Genomic DNA, 18,224 nt, shown 5'->3' with positions numbered 1-18,224 from the left:
GAAAATAAAAGAGCCTGGATGATGGGGCAAACAACCCAAAGCAAGTCCACAAGCAGAATCAAGCAACTCTTCTGATGTCATCACTATGAGACAGAGACGTGAGGACGTGATGATGCAAAGTCACGGCAGCCATTGTTACTCTCTGGTGGGTCCGTGTAGCTGGTTTAGAAAGGCAGAGTAGCGCCCAGCAGAGCGTAAAAATCGCCTGTCCTCTGTTGCAACACTCACTAGCGAGTTCCAAACTGCCTCTGGAAGCAATGTCAGCACAATAACTGTTAATCGGGAGCTTCATGAAATGCGTTACCATGGCCGAGCAGCCAAGCGTCGGCTGTAGTGGTGTAAAGCTCGCCGCCATTGGACTCTGGAGCAGTGAAAACCATGCTTCATCTGGCTGTCTGACGAACAAATCTGGATTTGGCGGATGCCAGGAGAACGCTACCTGCCCCAATGCATAGGGCCAATTGTAAAGTTTGGTGGAGGATGAATCATGGTCTGGGGTTGTTTTTCATGGTTCGGGACTAGGCTCCTTAGTTCCAGTGAAGGGAAATCTTAACGCTACAGCATATTCTATGACATTCTAGACCATTCTGTGTTTCCAACTTTGTGGTAGTAGTTTGTGGTAGGCCCTTTCCTGTTTCAGCATGACAACATGTTTGTCGACATCGGTGTGGAAGAACATGAGTGGCTTGCACACTCAACCCCATCGAACACCTTTGGAATTAATTGGAACACTGACTGCGGGCCTAATCGGCCAACATCAGTGCCCGACCTCACTAATGCTCTTGTGGCTGAATGAAAGCAAGTCCCCGCAGCAATGTTCCAACATCTCGTGAAAGCCTTCCCAGGAGAGTGGAGGCTGTTAAAACAGCAAAGGAGGGACCAACACCATATTAATGGCCATAATTTTGTAATGAGATATTCGACCAGCAGGTGTCCAAATACCTTTGGTCATGTAGTGTACGCGTCTCTAATATGGTCATACATTTGGCAAGAGGTTGGAAAGTGCAGCTTGGATTCCACCTCATTTTGTGAGTTGTGGGCACATAGCCTGAGAATCAGGTCTTGCTCACTGAGTCTGTACATAGTCAAATCTTCTCTTAAGTTTGGGTCAGTCACCGTGGTTAGGTATTCTGCCACTGTGTTCTCTCTGTTGATGCTTTCCAATGCTGTCCGGGGGCTCTACAGGCTCTGTTTGTGAACAGAGTATCTCTCTCCCCCCTCTCCCTCCCCCCTCTCCCTCCACCACCCCCCTCAGCCTTCTCTCCCTCCCTCTTTCTACCTTTCCCTCCCTCTCTCCGTTCCCTTCCCTATCTCTCTCCCCTCTCCGTTCCCTCTTTTTCTCTATCCATTCCCTCCCCCTATCTCTCTCCCCTATCTCACTCCCTCTTTCTCTCCATCCCACTTTCCCTATCCACCTTTCCCTCCTCCCTCACTCTCCCCCTTTCCCTCCATGTCTCTCCCGACCAGACGAGCGCAGAGATTAGACAAGGGAGACCAGACGAGCACAGATGAGAAATCATCATTGATGCCAAGCTTGAAAGAGGAGATGCAAGACTTGTGTGCACGTTTTTGTGCGAGGACACAGCTGTTTTCCGTGTGTTGTTGAGGAGTCTGGAGCCAGTCCTTGACATTATGACATACCATCTTCATTACAGCAGCATTGGATAAGGAGGAGGAGGACATTTAAGACAAATCTGAAACTAACCCAGGGTAACCACATGGCCACATAAACAAGCTGATTTACCCTGTGGCGTGGATAGACATTTCCTACATGCTACAATCCACTGTGTGTGTGTGTGTGTGTGTGTGTGTGTGTGGCTCCTGACATGCTGGTCTGTGGGGATCTTCTGGTTCCAATGCTTCACTCACACTGCTGGAACTAATGGCTGCTACTCAAACCCCAAACCCAAACAGACAGAACCACACACACAGGCAGCGACACGGCCTGCCAACAATCACCTGGACAATGGCCCCAGATCCCCAGCAATTAGTTCAAGCAGTGTGAGTGAAGCATTGGAACCAGAAGATCCCCACAGACCAGCATGTCAGGAGCCACACACACACACACACACGCACACACAATAACCAACCAGTAACATTTGATTCAAACACCATAGTTTGTTGAATACTAAATTGGTACTGGGGTTCTAGTTCCTGAGTCCAGCATTTCCTACCTGAATGTTTTCTTAGGGAATCAGTCCAGCATTTCCTACCTGAATGTCAGCAGGCCCTGGCAGGAGCAAAGAGAGTCCTACTCAGAGACAAAACCATTGTAGGAAGGTACAGGCCAGGAGGGCTCAGGGGCAGGGGAGCCTTGTACTTTACTTGACAGAAGTCCTCTGAGAGAGGGGCAGAGAGAGATATAACAGAAAGAAATAGAGAGAGATCGATAGGTAGAATGATAGGGAGAGAGAGAGACAAAACATTTGAAGGAAGAGAGAGGAGAAAGTAGTAGAGATGGAGAGAGAAGGCAACAGTGGGTTAGGTGATCCATCCCTAACAGACCTGAGCCTCAGACAATAACCTACACAACATTTGACCCCCTGATGTCCCCATCAGGTCTCTCCATCATTGGGGGGCCCCTGGGATAGTCTGTGACTAATACAGGGAGCCCCCCCCAGTCAGTTTAACCTTGCCAAGACACCTAGGAGGGGAAGCAGAATGGGGTGGAGTGACCAACACACATCCACAGACAAGAGTTAGATTACTGCAGACTGGTCAAACCCCACCTCTCCTAAACCCTCCCGTCTACAGAAATGTGAGCCCCATTTGGATGGTGCAATACGGCGGACATGTTACTGAAAAAACAAGCGCATGAATCATGATGATAGCGGATTCATTTCAAAGCTTCTCGCTCACAGTGGCGAATCATCAGGTGGAGGTGGGGTATCTACTGTCAGTCAGGGACAGGAGACTGACAGGCCTGGAGCTGCTGCTTTGGTGTTGGAAAAAGTTATAAATGACATCTGGAATTCCACAGCCTCCAGGACTCCAACTATGGGTAAGACTATGTTCACACAGGCGGCTTGAACTGCTGATATCACCATGAGTCAAAGCTTTGTTTACTATGATGTCAGTGCTGGAAACGCCGCTCTATCACCCAAGGTTCCAGGCCTGGTTACTGTAAACGCTGCTCTATCACCCAAGGTTCCAGGCCTTATTACTGTAAACGTCGCTCTATCACCCAAGATTCCAGGCCTGGTTACTGTAAACGCTGCTCTATCACTCAAGGATCCAGGCCTGGTTAAGGTAAACGTCGCTCTATCAACCAAGGATCCAGGCCTGGTTACTGTAAACGCTGCTCTATCACCCAAGGTTCCAGGCCTGGTTACTGTAAACGTCGCTCTATCACCCAAGGTTCCAGGCCTGGTTACTGTAAACGCTGCTCTATCACCCAAGGTTCCAGGCCTTATTACTGTAAACGTCGCTCTATCACCCAAGATTCCAGGCCTGGTTACTGTAAACGCTGCTCTATCACTCAAGGATCCAGGCCTGGTTAAGGTAAACGTCGCTCTATTAACCAAGGTTCCAGGCCTTATTACTGTAAACGTCGCTCTATCACCCAAGATTCCAGGCCTGGTTACTGTAAACGCTGCTCTATCACTCAAGGATCCAGGCCTGGTTACTGTAAACGCTGCTCTATCACTCAAGGATCCAGGCCTGGTTAAGGTAAACGTCGCTCTATCAACCAAGGATCCAGGCCTGGTTACTGTAAACGCTGCTCTATCACCCAAGGTTCCAGGCCTGGTTACTGTAAACGTCGCTCTATCACTCAAGGACCCAGGCCTGGTTACTGTACACGTCGCTCTATCATCCAAGGTTCCAGGCCTGGTTACTGTAAACGCAGCTCTATCACTCAAGGATCCAGGCCTGGTTACTGTAAACGCAGCTCTATCACCCAAGGATCCAGGCCTGGTTACTGTAAACGCTGCTCTATCACCCAAACGTCCAGGCTTGGTTACTGTAAAGCATTTTGTGACATATGTTGTTGTTATATACAGTATATAAACACATTTTGATTTATTGACAGTGATTATTCTAAGAGTTGCATGGTTTTGATGCAATGGAGAGATTTCCATAAAAAATTAGTATCACATTGATGGTAAAAATGATTATAATTATGTTATTATAATCTCCAGCTGGTCCCAAATTGAACCTTCACTAAATATGACAAATATGACAAAATCTAAATTCAGATATGGAGAGCATCTTGGGGTCAATCTAAAACATTTAAAGATGATGGAAATAATTGACATTGAAAACAACAAACATGGATGAACTTGAGTTTGCCAGAGCCATGCAGTGAAGTTTTTATTATACTTATACTGACATCATGTGGTTATACACCAGAACTGCAGGCGATGGACTAAGGTATGGGATAAAACAGATTAAGCTTTGCTGAAGTTGTCACAGATGACCACCCTGCACCCCCACACATTGACCACACCTCCCAGTGTCCCCCTTCTTATAGAACTTCTCATGGACAGCACCCATCTGACAGAGGAGAGGAGAGGAGAGGAGAGGAGGAGAGGAGAGGAGAGGAGAGAGAGCAGCGAGGGGGAGCTAGAGAAAGAGAGAGAGAAAGAGACAAAGTGAGAGAGATACAGAGAGACAGAGGAATACAACAGTAAAATATGATGGATCAAACTGACCCTGTACACTCTAAAGAACAGAACTGTGTTTCTACAACATCCCATACAGGTCACCAAATTATAGGGTTCTTCTCTATTTCACATTCAAAATGTTACTGTGTAAAATCTCCCTAGCAACACCTAACTTTGAGGGGATCCAGGATGTAGCACCCTGCCTGGCCCATAGGACCAAACATGTTGAGTACCCTTCGGTCTGTGATCTCTCCGGGCTGACGCTTGGGAATGGGAGCATGCTGCAGGAGAGAACAGAGAAGAAAACCCACAGATGGAGAAGAGTCAGAATTAAAAACACACACACACTTATACGCACACACACGTGCCAAGCTAAAACCCACACACACAAGTGGCTGGTTCTTGCCCCCTAGTCCTTGGGAATGGAAGCAACATAACAGGGAGAAAGAGAAAGAAGACAAACAGACCAAATCCTTATAATTTGTCTTGAGGGACAGGCTTAATTTTCTATCTGGGGAAAATCCTTTTGTGCCACTGGCTAGGAGGTTCAGATGCAACCTTTCAGGATGACATTTAGAGAGAGGCAACCGAAAGGAACAGCCTGACAATCTCTGGAGAAAAAAATAAGGAAAACAAACAGCAGTGGCCATTTTTTTACGGTGAGTTAGTGTCTGAACAGTGACAGCTAAATGTTTTTTTTTTTTTTTTACCTTTATTTAACTAGGCAAGTCAGTTAATAACAAATTATTATTGACAATGACGGCCTAGGAAAAGTGAGTTAATCGCCAGGGGTAGAAAGACAGATTTTTACCTTGTCAGTTCAGGGATTTGATCTTACAACCTTTCAGTTACTAATCCAACACTCTAACCACTAGGCCAGTCTCATTACAGCACACCTGTCAGGTTGGATGAGAGCTATGTGAGGGTGGTAAGGAGAGATTGAGGGAGGGAGAGAGAAAGTGATAGAGAGAGAGAGAGACCTGTCTGGGAAGGAGTGCGGGAGAAGACATCCAAGCACAGAGAAAGAGGCACTTTTCCTCTTGACTACACTTCTGTCATGATATGACGAAATCAAATGAATATGTTGTGCATTCTACCAGGAAATGGCTTGCTCTTACTCTTTATTTACATGTGTATTGTATGATTTCACTTATGTTTTGGAGTGTCACTAAGTGGATTCACAGGAGCATTGCCTATATTCACTGGAGATTAACAACGGGAGGAAAGCAGAGGAACTCATGGACCTGTTGGCACACCAATCCCCTTGTGAGAATGCAGATACAATCATTCAGATGTATTCCCATTGGTTCACTGCATATTGTAGCCTGTATTTAAACCCTTCTAGAAGCAGCATGGAGGCAAAACGTCTCAGGGCGCCGATGAGGAAGCATCACAAATGAACATGGAAAGGGGTGGAGGCAAATGGAAAGGGTGGAGCGCTCGGCAGATGGAAAGCGGGTGGAGCGCTGGCCATCATTGATGGAAAGGGGGGTGATCATTGATGGAAGGGGGTGGAGCTGCGATGGCATCATTGAATGAACACGATGGAAAGAAATCATGATGGAAAGGGGTGGAGCGCTGGCGGCATCATTGATGGAAGGGGTGGCATCATTGATGGAAAGGGGGTGGAGCGCTGGCGGCATCATTGATGGAAGGGTGGAGCGCTGGCGGCATCATTGATGGAAAGGGGTGGAGCGCTGGCGGCATCATTGATGGAAAGGGGTGGAGCGCTGGCGCATCATTGATGGAAAGGGTGGATGGCGGCATCATTGATGGAAAGGGGTGGAGCGCTGGCGGCATCATTGATGGAAAGGGGTGGAGCGCTGGCGGCATCATTGATGGAAAGGGGGTGGAGCGCTGGCGGCATCATTGATGGAAAGGGGGTGGATTGATGGAAAGGGGGTGGAGCGCTGGCGGCATCATTGATGGAAAGGGGGTGGAGCGCTGGCGGCATCATTGATGGAAAGGGGGTGGAGCGCTGGCGGCATCATTGATGGAAAGGGGGTGGAGCGCTGGCGGCATCATTGATGGAAAGGGGTGGAGCGCTGGCGGCATCATTGATGGAAAGGGGGTGGAGCGCTGGCGGCATCATTGATGGAAAGGGGGTGGAGCGCTGGCGGCATCATTGATGGAAAGGGGGTGGAGCGCTGGCGGCATCATTGATGGAAAGGGTGGAGCGCTGGCGACATCATTGATGGAAAGGGGGGAGCGCTGGCGGCATCATTGATGGAAAGGGGGTGGAGCGCTGGCGGCATCATTGATGGAAAGGGGTGGAGCGGGTGGAGCGCTGGCGGCATCATTGATGGAAAGGGGTGGAGCGCTGGCGACATCATTGATGGAAAGGGTGGAGCGCTGGCGGCATCATTGATGGAAAGGGGTGGAGCGCTGGCGGCATCATTGATGGAAAGGGGGTGGAGGGGTGGAGCGCTGGCGGCATCATTGATGGAAAGGGGGTGGAGCGCTGGCGACATCATTGATGGAAAGGGGGTGGAGCGCTGGCGACATCATTGATGGAAAGGGGTGGAGCGCTGGCGGCATCATTGATGGAAAGCGGGTGGAGCGCTGGCGACATCATTGATGGAAAGCTGGGGTGGAGCGCTGGCGACATCATTGATGGAAAGGGGGGTGGAGCGCTGGCGGCATCATTGATGGAAAGGGGTGGAGCGCTGGCGACATCATTGATGGAAAGGGGGTGGAGCGCTGGCGACATCATTGATGGAAAGGGGGTGGAGCGCTGGCGGCATCATTGATGGAAAGGGGTGGAGCGCTGGCGGCATCATTGATGGAAAGGGGGTGGAGCGCTGGCGGCATCATTGATGGAAAGGGGTGGAGCGCTGGCGGCATCATTGATGGAAGCGGGTGGAGCGCTGGCGACATCATTGATGGAAAGCGGGTGGAATCATTGATGGAAAGGGGTGGAGCGCTGGCGACATCATTGATGGAAAGGGGTGGAGCGCTGGCGAATCATTGATGGAAAGGGGTGGAGCGCTGATGGCGGCATCATTGATTGGAGCGCTGGAATCATTGATGGAAAGGGGGTGGAGCGCTGGTGACATCATTGATGGAAAGGGTGGATCATTGATGCTGGTGGCAGCTGGCGGCATCATTGATGGAAGGGTGGAGCGCTGGCGACATCATTGATGGAAAGGGGGTGGAGCGCTGGCGGCATCATTGATGGAAAGCGGGTGGAGCGCTGGCGACATCATTGATGGAAAGGGGTGGAGCGCTGGCGGCATCATTGATGGAAAGGGGGTGGAGCGCTGGCGGCATCATTGATGGAAAGGGGGTGGAGCGCTGGCGGCATCATTGATGGAAAGGGGTGGAGCGCTGGCGACATCATTGATGGAAAGCGGGTGGAGCGCTGGCGGCATCATTGATGGAAAGGGTGGAGCGCTGGCGACATCATTGATGGAAAGGGGGTGGAGCGCTGGCGGCATCATTGATGGAAAGGGGGTGGAGCGCTGGCGGCATCATTGATGGAAAGGGTGGAGCGCTGGCGACATCATTGATGGAAAGGGGTGGAGCGCTGGCGGCATCATTGATGGAAGCGGGTGGAGCGCTGGCGACATCATTGATGGAAAGGGGTGGAGCGCTGGCGGCATCATTGATGGAAAGCGGGTGGAGCGCTGGCGACATCATTGGAAAGCTGGCGACATCATTGATGGAAAGGGTGGAGCGCTGGCGACATCATTGATGGAAAGCGGGTGGAGCGCTGGCGACATCATTGATGGAAAGGGGTGGAGCGCTGGCGGCATCATTGATGGAAAGGGGGTGGAGCGCTGGCGATCATTGATGGAAAGCGGGTGGAGCGCTGGCGGCATCATTGATGGAAAGGGGGTGGAGCGCTGGCGACATCATTGATGGAAAGGGGGTGGAGCGCTGGCGGTGATGAAAGCGCTCATTGATGGAAAGCGGCATCATCATTGATGGAAAGGGGTGGAGCGCTGGCGGCATCATTGATGGAAAGGGGTGGAGCGCTGGCGACATCATTGATGGAAAGCGGGTGGAGCGCTGGCGCTGGCGACATCATTGATGGAAAGCGGGTGGAGCGCTGGCGGCATCATTGATGGAAAGGGGTGGAGCGCTGGCGGCATCATTGATGGAAAGGGGTGGAGCGCTGGCGGCATCATTGATGGAAAGGGGTGGGCTGGCGACATCATTGATGGAAAGTCGGCATCATTGATGGAAAGGGGTGGAGCGCTGGCGGCATCATTGATGGAAAGGGGTGGAGCACTGGATGGAAAGCGGGTGGAGCGCTGGCGACATCATTGATGGAAAGCGGGTGGACGCTGGCGGCATCATTGATGGAAAGGGGTGGAGCGCTGGTGACATCATTGATGGAAAGGGGTGGAGCGCTGGCGGCATCATTGATGGAAAGGGGGTGGAGCGCTGGCGGCATCATTGATGGAAAGCGGGTGGAGCGCTGGCGGCATCATTGATGAATGGAGCGCTGGCGGCATCATTGATGGAAAGCGGGTTTCAATGGAAAGGGGTGGAAGGATTTGATGGAAAGGGGTTGGCGGCATCATTGATGAAAACACAGACTGGGGAGTAGACTGGACAGGAATGGTTTATGTTGTAAATATATACTCAAAGACAATTGTGTGGCATTGTGCTGCTCAACATTTCTTTGTTTCTCAGGTCTAACCCAGAGGAGGTGGAGAGGACAGAGCAGAAGGAAAACCATGATCGAACTTCCCCACCCCTTAAACTGCACCAAGACCTTTTCTCTTTTTGTGGAACGAAATTCCATTTCAGCCCATTAGTAGGTGGCTTATATTTGTACGTGTTCAAAATAAATGTCCATACTTTTTGCTGAAATCACGCCTCCTTGTGTTTTATGATTAGTGTGGTTCCCAACTGCTCACGACAACCTTATACGTTTAAGAGTCCTGGTCTCCAAAACTCCATCGGGTGGTTTTGTGGCAGGATTGTGACTACTGTATTTGGAACCCAGGACAGTAACAATTAGTGAAATTGCAGAAGAAGCCCCATGAGTGTAAAGGTACGGCTGCACCATTTTTATTGGAGCACCATGGGTGCCAACATTCCAAGGCTCAGATGTGCCCTATGAAGACTGGAAAGATCAGATTCAAGCCATGTTGCGCGCAAATGTGGTCGGAAGCTCAGCAATGTGGTTTCATCATGAGTGCATTGGAAGGAGAGGCCCGTAGAGAAATCTTCATTCTTGAAGAGGACGTACGAGCTACCCCGAAACTCATTTTCCAATATTTGATATATCTACTGGTGCTTTACGTGCTCTGTTTTTTAATTGGAGAGAGAAGCCTGAGGAGTCTGCACGTTCATATGCCCTGCGCCTATGTGAGCTGGCGCAGTGCTTTCAAAACTGAGACCCACAGGACCACTGCCAAGCAGACAGACACACATGACCAGTACATCCTCGGGTCTGCTAGAAAGGTCAGAAACTATGACCCCGACCATAAGTTCCATCAGCTGCGCCAGTAGGCCCTGTACCTTGAGGAAGATGGGCGTGGCCAATATGAAGATGAACCAACCTGCGCAGTGGTTTGGGATCTTCCAAATAACCCAAACATTATTCTTGGGAAAAAGAGCTAAAAAGAGAACCGCTGGCTGAGATGAAGGAGAAAATGGCAGAGCTCAGCTGAACCATCTGGGAAAAGCTTTGAGGAACCAGGGTGAGGTATGAGGACACTTCTTTGTAAATGCACAATGGGTCCCTAGTTACCCTTATGACAGAGGGACCGTGCAGAAAACAGGACTAGTAAGGGAAGCACAAGCCCCAGGGACACACCAACTGTCTTAGTCAGAAAGAAGAACGGAGAACTTTGAATTTGTGATATCAGAAAATGAAAAATGTAAACTCATAAAAGATGCCCATCCGTTGCCCAGAATTGAGGAAGCACCGAACACACTCACAAAAGCCAGTTACTATTCCACCCTAGATTTGGCCAGGTGGAAGTGACAGACCAATACTGTGAGAAAATGTCTTTATGAACCCTGCTTGGCCTTTAGGAGTTTGAACACATGCCCTTTGGGTCGTGCAATGCCCCCGCAATCTTCCAAAGACTAATGCAAAGCTGTTTGGGTTACTTCGTAGCAAAGTCCCCTTTGGTCTCCCTTGACAGCTTCATTGTGTATTTAGCAGACTTTGAAACACTTAACCTGGATATAGTGTTTGAAAGGCTGAAGAAATTTGGCTTGAAACTGCACCCTGACAAATGTACTTTGTTTCACAAACAGGTCAAGATCCTGGGACACATTTTCAGTGGAGATTGGGTTGCCCCCGATCCAGAGAAGATTGCCATCGTCCAGAGCTGGCTGGGCCGTCTCTCAGACAGTAAAACAAGTGCAGTTTTTCCTCTGATTTGCTGGTTATTACAGTAGACCCATACCTGGTTTTGCAAGCTTGGCCCGGCCATTCAATTGTCTCCTAGTCCCACTGTTCTTGAATTCTGGATCTACCACCTGGATGGCGTTGTCCAACAGATAGAAACAGATCTTACACGCAGCCGGTAGAGCATGAGACTCTTAATCTCAGGGTTGTGGGTTCGCGCCCCACATTGGGCGCTCTTGTTTTTTTGGGGGGCGGCAGGTAGCCTAGTGCTTAGAGCGTTGGGCCAGTAACTGAAATGTTGCTGGGTCGAATCCCGAGCTGACAAGGTAAAAATATGTCTTTCTGCCCCTGAACAAGGCAGTTAACCCACTGTTCCCCAGTAGGCCGTCAATGTAAATAAGAATTTTTTCTCAACTGACTTGCCTATGTAACAGTATAACTTTAAACCGTCCCCTCGCCCATACCCGGGCGCAAACCAGGGACCTTCTGCACACATCAACAACAGTCACCCTCGAAGCATCGTTACCCATCGCTCCACAAAAGCCGCGGCCCTTGCAGAGCAAGGGGAACTACTACTTCAAGGTCTCAGAGCAAGTGACGTAACCGATTGAAACGCTATTTAGCGCGCACCGCTAACTAAGCTAGCCGTTTCACTTAACCTTTATTTAACTAAGTAAAACATTTTTTAAAATGACGTGATACTTCTCTCGCTTCTGAGGCACAGCCTCCCAAAATAATGTGTCGAAGCTCAGCACCTGAAGGGGAGAGATGGTGAAAATATAGCAGTCTGTCTGTAGTCATCCTTCTTGACAACAATTAACCACAATGTGTATGCACTTTCCAAGATTCTTTGGAAAGCCCATAACAGTTCCATGACAGACCTGTCAAAAGCCACTCATGACAGAGTGTCACTGCCCTCTCCTTTGGGGAAGACAAGAGTAGTTTGGTTGTGCCTTCTGGCCCAGCAGCAACTCCCCTTCAATGCCTGGCTTCCCTGAACCCACCATCATAGGGACCCCCTTTGGAACAGTCAAAATACTAGGACTTGTGGAATTTGTCTTTCCCCAACTGTAGGATAAGGAAGTCACAAATTAGTCAAGAAAAGACAACAGAGCCAATTGCAGGGGAATATTATGGTTTGTTGTAAGAGGATAAAGTCAGACAAGCAGGAATTCATAACATGCAAATTGCTGCCCTAATTTCCTCGCAGCAAACAGCAATGCACTATATAAGGCAAAGCACTTGCACAATCTGTGGACGCAGCTAATCGATATATAACGTTGGCGTGAGCTGTTTTTTTCCGTTCGCTTCAATTCGCCAAGCATAGAGTATATATATATATATGGTCATTCAATAAACAAAATAAAGTAAAAAATATCCACTACAAACCTTACGTTTTTTATAAGAGAATTGCCAGGCGGCATCAGCAGCGCAATAGAGGCAGTATTTGGAATATAAATGTACTTTATACTTCGTCCAACTCGTGAGAACAACTTCCGTTCTTCACCAGTTTTAGGTTGCCATGGAGCGTGCCGGTTATCGTCCGTTGCCCGGCAACGGTGCAGCGACAGTCTAGGGTTTCAGTTTGATTTTTTTGCAACATTCTTCTCTGAAAATGGTAACACCGCACAGGAACATTTTTGCAATGTTGCAACAACATTTGGAAATAATATACAATTTCAATGACATAGTAACGATGACTTGAAAGATAAATGCTTGCTCATTCAAGTAATTTAAGTCAAATTGGAGGGCAGGAAATGATCTGCCCCCTAAACTCAAAGTACTGAAGGAAGTTTAGTTTATTGGGATCCCTATTAGCTACTGCACTCTTCCTGGAGTCCACATGAAACACTCAAATACATGACAAAGTACAGAACAGTAATAGACAAGAACAATATAAGATTTTAAATTAAATACATTACACTAAATAAAAAACAAGTTATATATAGGAGACACCAAGAGACAACAAAAATAGAATTTACACACTATACATACATATTCATATTCTTATATACAGTACAGGTAAATTCGATCTTTAGAAATAGTGCTGTGGTGCTGTGATACAATGTTTTTTTAAATCTGTTTTTTAAAGCTAAACTTGACACAGACATAGGGCTATTCTTTCATTTGAAATAAAGAAAGCCATGATTGTTGGTTGCATTTGGTATTTTATATTAAGAATATATACACAAACTACAACAGCATTGTAATTCAATAACAAAGGTAAATTGCTTTCCTGTGAAAGAGAAAACACAAAAGAGGCTAAATTACCTCCAAGCAAATATTGCACCGCCCGTAAAGGCAAAATAAAGATAGTCATGTTAATCCTAAATCAATAAATATAATGTGATTGAAGTATTAACTCATACAAATGAATGAAAAGGGCATATATTGTGCAAACATGGTGCACTGCATGACTTGGGTATACTTGCGGAGTAGGACTATATTGACCAGAAAACACTCGAAAGAACTAGACCCAAATGTAATCAATAAGTTCCCGCATTGCAGCCCAATTAGGTGTGTATGTGTAACAAGTGCAACAGTACACTGTACACATGCATGAAGTTCTGCTGAAGACCACACAGTCAATCTGAATAAATACAGCATCAATCTCAGTGTTTTTCATCTTCCTATCCTTTTTTACATATGTACATACGTCCATCTCCAGCAGCAGCTCAGAGCCATTGGAAGTGAGTGTGTTTCTATCTCTCATATGATGAATATATGAATCAGAGTGAGCCAGGAACACCGGATCCCATCTACAGGGTCGCAACACCTGTGTGCTCTTATCGCATTTAGATTAATAACTGTTTTGTAGACCAGCGTTTCCCACACAACCCAAAAGGCTAGTTCCTTTTGGGTTGTACCCAATTGCCTTGAGTTGGGGGCTAAAAGCCTAGCTGGAAACACGGTTTTGTTTATATGGTGGAGCAGCAGGATATCTTGGTTCCAGTTTCTATCAGGTGGTGCTAAAACCATGCAATTACATGGTAGATAGACAGGTGGATATTGTGAAACAGCATAGTAAGTACACATTACAGAGTATTTACAACTACATTACCTTTTTTTGCGGGTTGTGTAATTGGCTCAATTTGATATATTGTGCTGTGCATCTGTTCTTGTTGTTCCCACCACGTTTTAAAAGGGCATTTCACTTCACAGCCAGACCTCTCAAGTGATTCTTATCTCAAACTGCAGGCCCCTGTGGTGTTCTTAGGATGCCAGCCCAAGCAAGAAGCCTCCAAAGAATCCACTGGTGACGATCATGTTTGTCTTCACAAACTCTGTGGACTGGGAGGGATTGAGATAAATAACAGTATTCAAATGTAAGAAAAGTGCAATATCCTTTTAAGACGAATAACAAATCTGAATGCATATGGATAATTGATCCCTTGAATTAGCAGCCTAGTCTGTACAAGTAGGCATAATTTGTATTATGTCAGTATGAATGTAGTTCAATTCACACTGCTTTGTCATGCACAAATCAAATCAAATCAAATGCTATTTGTCACATGTGCCGAATACAACAGGTGTAGGGCTACCTGGTCGATAAAAGAGTTGAGCTCTGGTACAGCCCTGTCGGCTTTCTTCTTCAGGTGCCTCTTGGCTTTGTTGACATCCTTCTCCACTCTCTTCCAGTCCACCTGCACATAGCCACTGTGGTTGGCTATCTGGAGAATATAATATACATTTTTATTTATTTTAGGGACTATTAATAAAACTAAGCAAAAATGCTATGTAAAATAATCCATGACAATAAGGATTTTAGCTAATAGTATTGTAGCTAAAGAGCAAGCTTCTCTTCGCAGTGGGTGACCAGCATGTGAAATAACTAATTTAGACTTTTATACTGTACATTAAAAACTTGTGTTGAGTTCCCACCTGTAACAAGAGGAATCCTCCACCCACAGCGGTGGCTGCGATCTTCCCCACCTTCTGGAAAAGATATCCCGCACACCTGGCAGCGAGAGACAATGCAAAACTCAAATTAAACCCTATCCTGCATGTAGTACACTAAACAGGGCAATAGAATCCTCTACAGAGGAAGCCTGTATTTTGATCATACCATGCATTAAAGTACAGTAGCATTGACTACCATGAGAGAGATGCATCAAATGATAAAGAACAGTCCTGAGGATGCTCCGTTGTATAATCAACATAGGCTACCTTGGCCTGCAGGACTTACCAGCCACTCACACCACCCAGTGCTATTTGTGTGGCCACCGAATACTTCTCAGCCATAGGACCCGAATTGTTCCCACCAAATAGGCAGCCCCACCATTGTTGACGCCTAGCATATTGTGTCAGGTCGACCACCTCATATGTGTCCTCATTCTCTGGGTCTTGGGGCGGGAGACACAAAGTAGAGCACTTTATGTACAAGAGGCGAACAATTGGCAGTTTCACAGGTATTAATATCCCCGTCAGACGTGTTGGATGATTGTGCCATATTCCATTGGCAACAGTACAAATGAAGTCACGTCAAACCATGTTGGAAGGAGAGGATTATGAGTCTAATTTCTTACAGGCACATCTTGGCATAATAATCCATTCGCGTATGTGGGGAAATAGCAGTCTAAAACGTCAAAATTGCATGGTGTTATAACGTGGTAACAATGTTGCAACTGTAGCCATTCCTACTTATCTTGATATAATCTATGACGTTGATACATTGAAACATACCGAGTGAGTGCGATCAGAGACCGAAAGAGTAGACCTGATCGTTTTTTAGCGAGTAGGTTGCCACATATATGACATATATGGGTATGATTTAATGCTCTATAGCGTACATCTAAGATGGAAATATGGGACCAAATATGGAAACATAAAGGTCGTTTTTTGGTTTGAGAGCGACACTTACCCTCTTCACGATCCGCCATTTTGGAGTGTCTTGACTTGAATGTTGTTGACAAATGCTGTCACAGGCGTGATGGGATACATGGTTTGCATAGTTTGTCAGACAGTCAAACAGAATTTCATGCATTTAAAAGAAATATCACTCGAATTATTTATCTTATTAGAATGTCTCAATACAGTTTCTAATGTAATGCAGCTTTCATAAATGTAGGTTGCCTCACAAATAAACAAAACTGACAAATAAAATGTTTTACCCCCCAAAAAATGTATAGTTTGCAAAGTATATAACTGTACACAGTAAATGTAACAGCACAGAATGGGCTACTTCAGTCTGTTATTTTGGAGCAGGATTATAGCTATAATAGAGTCGGGTCTGTAGCCTTTGCAATAAATGACTGATTGTTTTTTGTGCATTTCATATTAACATTCATCAGAGTGATTTATGGATAATATACCCTGTGGTACTATTGTATGGTATGTGATATGACAACTGTACAGTATGACAAGTGACCTGGTATTCTGGGAGATGTTTTAGGATTACACATAACCTAACTCAATGTCTCCGATATCTAAGAGCTCTTGAGCTTTATGTAACTCAGCCTATTCTATGACTTCATGGTCAGTTATTATTTCCTTTATATTGAAAAGACACAATCTGGAGTCTGTGTTTCATCCCTTTGGCAGCCCACACATTTCATGGACAGATTTTATTAGATAAACTCCCATGTGCAAAAGTTACGTGTTTCTACAGTATATCTAAAATGCTAAATGATGTACTGTTGAATCTTGGGTAAAATAATTAGCAGATTTGGTAGGCCTATGTATATTGGGCTTGCTGCCTATGTGTTTGATAACCATTATGGTTCATTGATTTAATTGAAACCAGGAGATTAATTTGATCCCTTTCTTTTCCACTCAAATTACAATGCTTCCTGTTACAAGACGGCGACAGGTGGCCATCTATCTCTGTCACCATGACAGTGATGACAGATTTACAGCCCAGCCTATATTTTGGTGCGGGGGGCATTCCAATCGAACTGGAAAGTGACCTCTGCTCTGAGTTATCAAGTCTGATGGACGAAGCCACACCGTCTGCAGGAGACAACAACAACAGCCAGCAGGATCAAGGCTCCCCATATACTTCATCCAATATCCAAATCTTCACCTTGTGTCATTATGAGTTGAACATTGGTAACAACCCCAACTCCCCAAAGCCTGTTGTGTTGTGATGGAGATGTTTAGTCAGCTCCAATATGAGTACTCCAGCATCAGACCATTTAGAGAAGCTTCAAGTTTCACTGTTACGTGCACAAGTACAGTGAAATGCCTTTCTGGCAAGATCTAGTTTGGCATATGTCTGAAGATACAGCATCTTGTCTACAACGTCATTGGCATCTTGCAAAAATAAACACATTTGTCTATGCTAACACTTGTAACACTTAGCACTTATATACAGTACAAGTCAAACGTTTTGACTCACCTACTCATTCAGGGGTTTTCTTTATTTGTATTATTTTCTATATTATAGAATAATAGTGAAGACATCAAACTATGAAATAATACATATGGAATCATGTAGTAAACAAAAAAGTGTTAAACAAATCAAAATATATTTTAGATTCTTCAAAGTAGCCACCCTTTGCCTTGATAACAGCTTTGCAAACTCTTGGCATTCTCTGAAGTATTATAAACTATAATTTTGTAAATCACACACTACATTGTTATAGCAAACAGCGATAACAAAGCAATCACATCAGATTTTTTTTTTTTACCTTTATTTTACTAGGCAAGTCAGTTAAGAACAAATTCTTATTTTCAATGACGGCCTAGGAACAGTGGGTTAACTGCCTGTTCAGGGGTAGAACGACAGATTTGTACCTTGTCAGCTCAGGGATTACGAACTTGCAACCTTTCGGTTCCTAGTCCAACGCTCTAACCACTAGGCTACCCTGCCGCCTCTACACTCTAACCACTAGGCTACCCTGCCGTAATAGTAATAGCAACACTGGAGCATTCATGCATAATCCTTGGCAACCAACTGACCTGTACCCCATCCCATCCCTGCTCTCCAGAATCCTTGGGACGTCCATACCCCCATGTAGTTTATGTTTCAAATGGTCAAGGTAAGGGTTAACATTAGGGTTAGGTAACTATACTTTCCTAGTAAAAAAAAAGGGTAAGGGTTATGTTAAAAGTTTATAGTAAAGGTTAGGATTAAGGTTTAGTGTATGGGCGCCCCAAGGATCCCAAATTATCACTAACCATACTGGCAACCCTTGAAAATGACAGTTACCTTAACCAATAAGATACCTCAAAGTAGACTTAGAAAAACGTAATGCTTATCACAATACAATATGGGAAACGAATCGAAAGAACCTGTGGAACTGCGTAAAGTTGAGGGGTTGTTATTCGTGTGTGTGAGGAACGACACCCAAGAAAAATGAAGT

The 18,224-nt window shown here is 46.0% G+C and overlaps 1 protein-coding gene across 1 annotated transcript; it reads right to left on the bottom strand.

The window, feature by feature from the left end:
• Window positions 1-12,701: 12,701 nt before the first annotated feature.
• On the bottom strand, window positions 12,702-15,881 carry LOC118366719 (FUN14 domain-containing protein 1-like). Its single transcript, XM_035749319.2, has 5 exons — window positions 15,782-15,881; window positions 15,107-15,263; window positions 14,803-14,878; window positions 14,463-14,591; window positions 12,702-14,211 (listed from the first exon to the last, which is right to left on the bottom strand). The coding sequence occupies exons 1-5, from the start codon at window positions 15,798-15,800 to the stop codon at window positions 14,134-14,136; spliced, it is 459 nt and encodes a 152-aa protein (XP_035605212.1). The 5' UTR covers window positions 15,801-15,881; the 3' UTR covers window positions 12,702-14,133.
• Between the last annotated feature and the right edge of the window lie 2,343 nt (window positions 15,882-18,224).

This window comes from Oncorhynchus keta, chromosome 34 (genome assembly GCF_023373465.1).
Source record: "Oncorhynchus keta strain PuntledgeMale-10-30-2019 chromosome 34, Oket_V2, whole genome shotgun sequence".
NCBI classification, from domain to species: Eukaryota; Metazoa; Chordata; class Actinopteri; order Salmoniformes; family Salmonidae; genus Oncorhynchus; species Oncorhynchus keta.
Note: the sequence above shows the minus strand (reverse complement) of the source record. Positions and strands in the feature narration are given on the sequence as shown.

Coding starts and splice junctions, on each gene's coding strand:
- LOC118366719 (XM_035749319.2), bottom strand. Junction 14,879..15,106: donor CTGGGTGGTGTGAGTGGCTG/GTAAGTCCTGCA, acceptor TCTCGCTGCCAG/GTGTGCGGGATATCTTTTCC. Junction 14,212..14,462: donor TCAACTCTTTTATCGACCAG/GTAGCCCTACAC, acceptor AATCCCTCCCAG/TCCACAGAGTTTGTGAAGAC.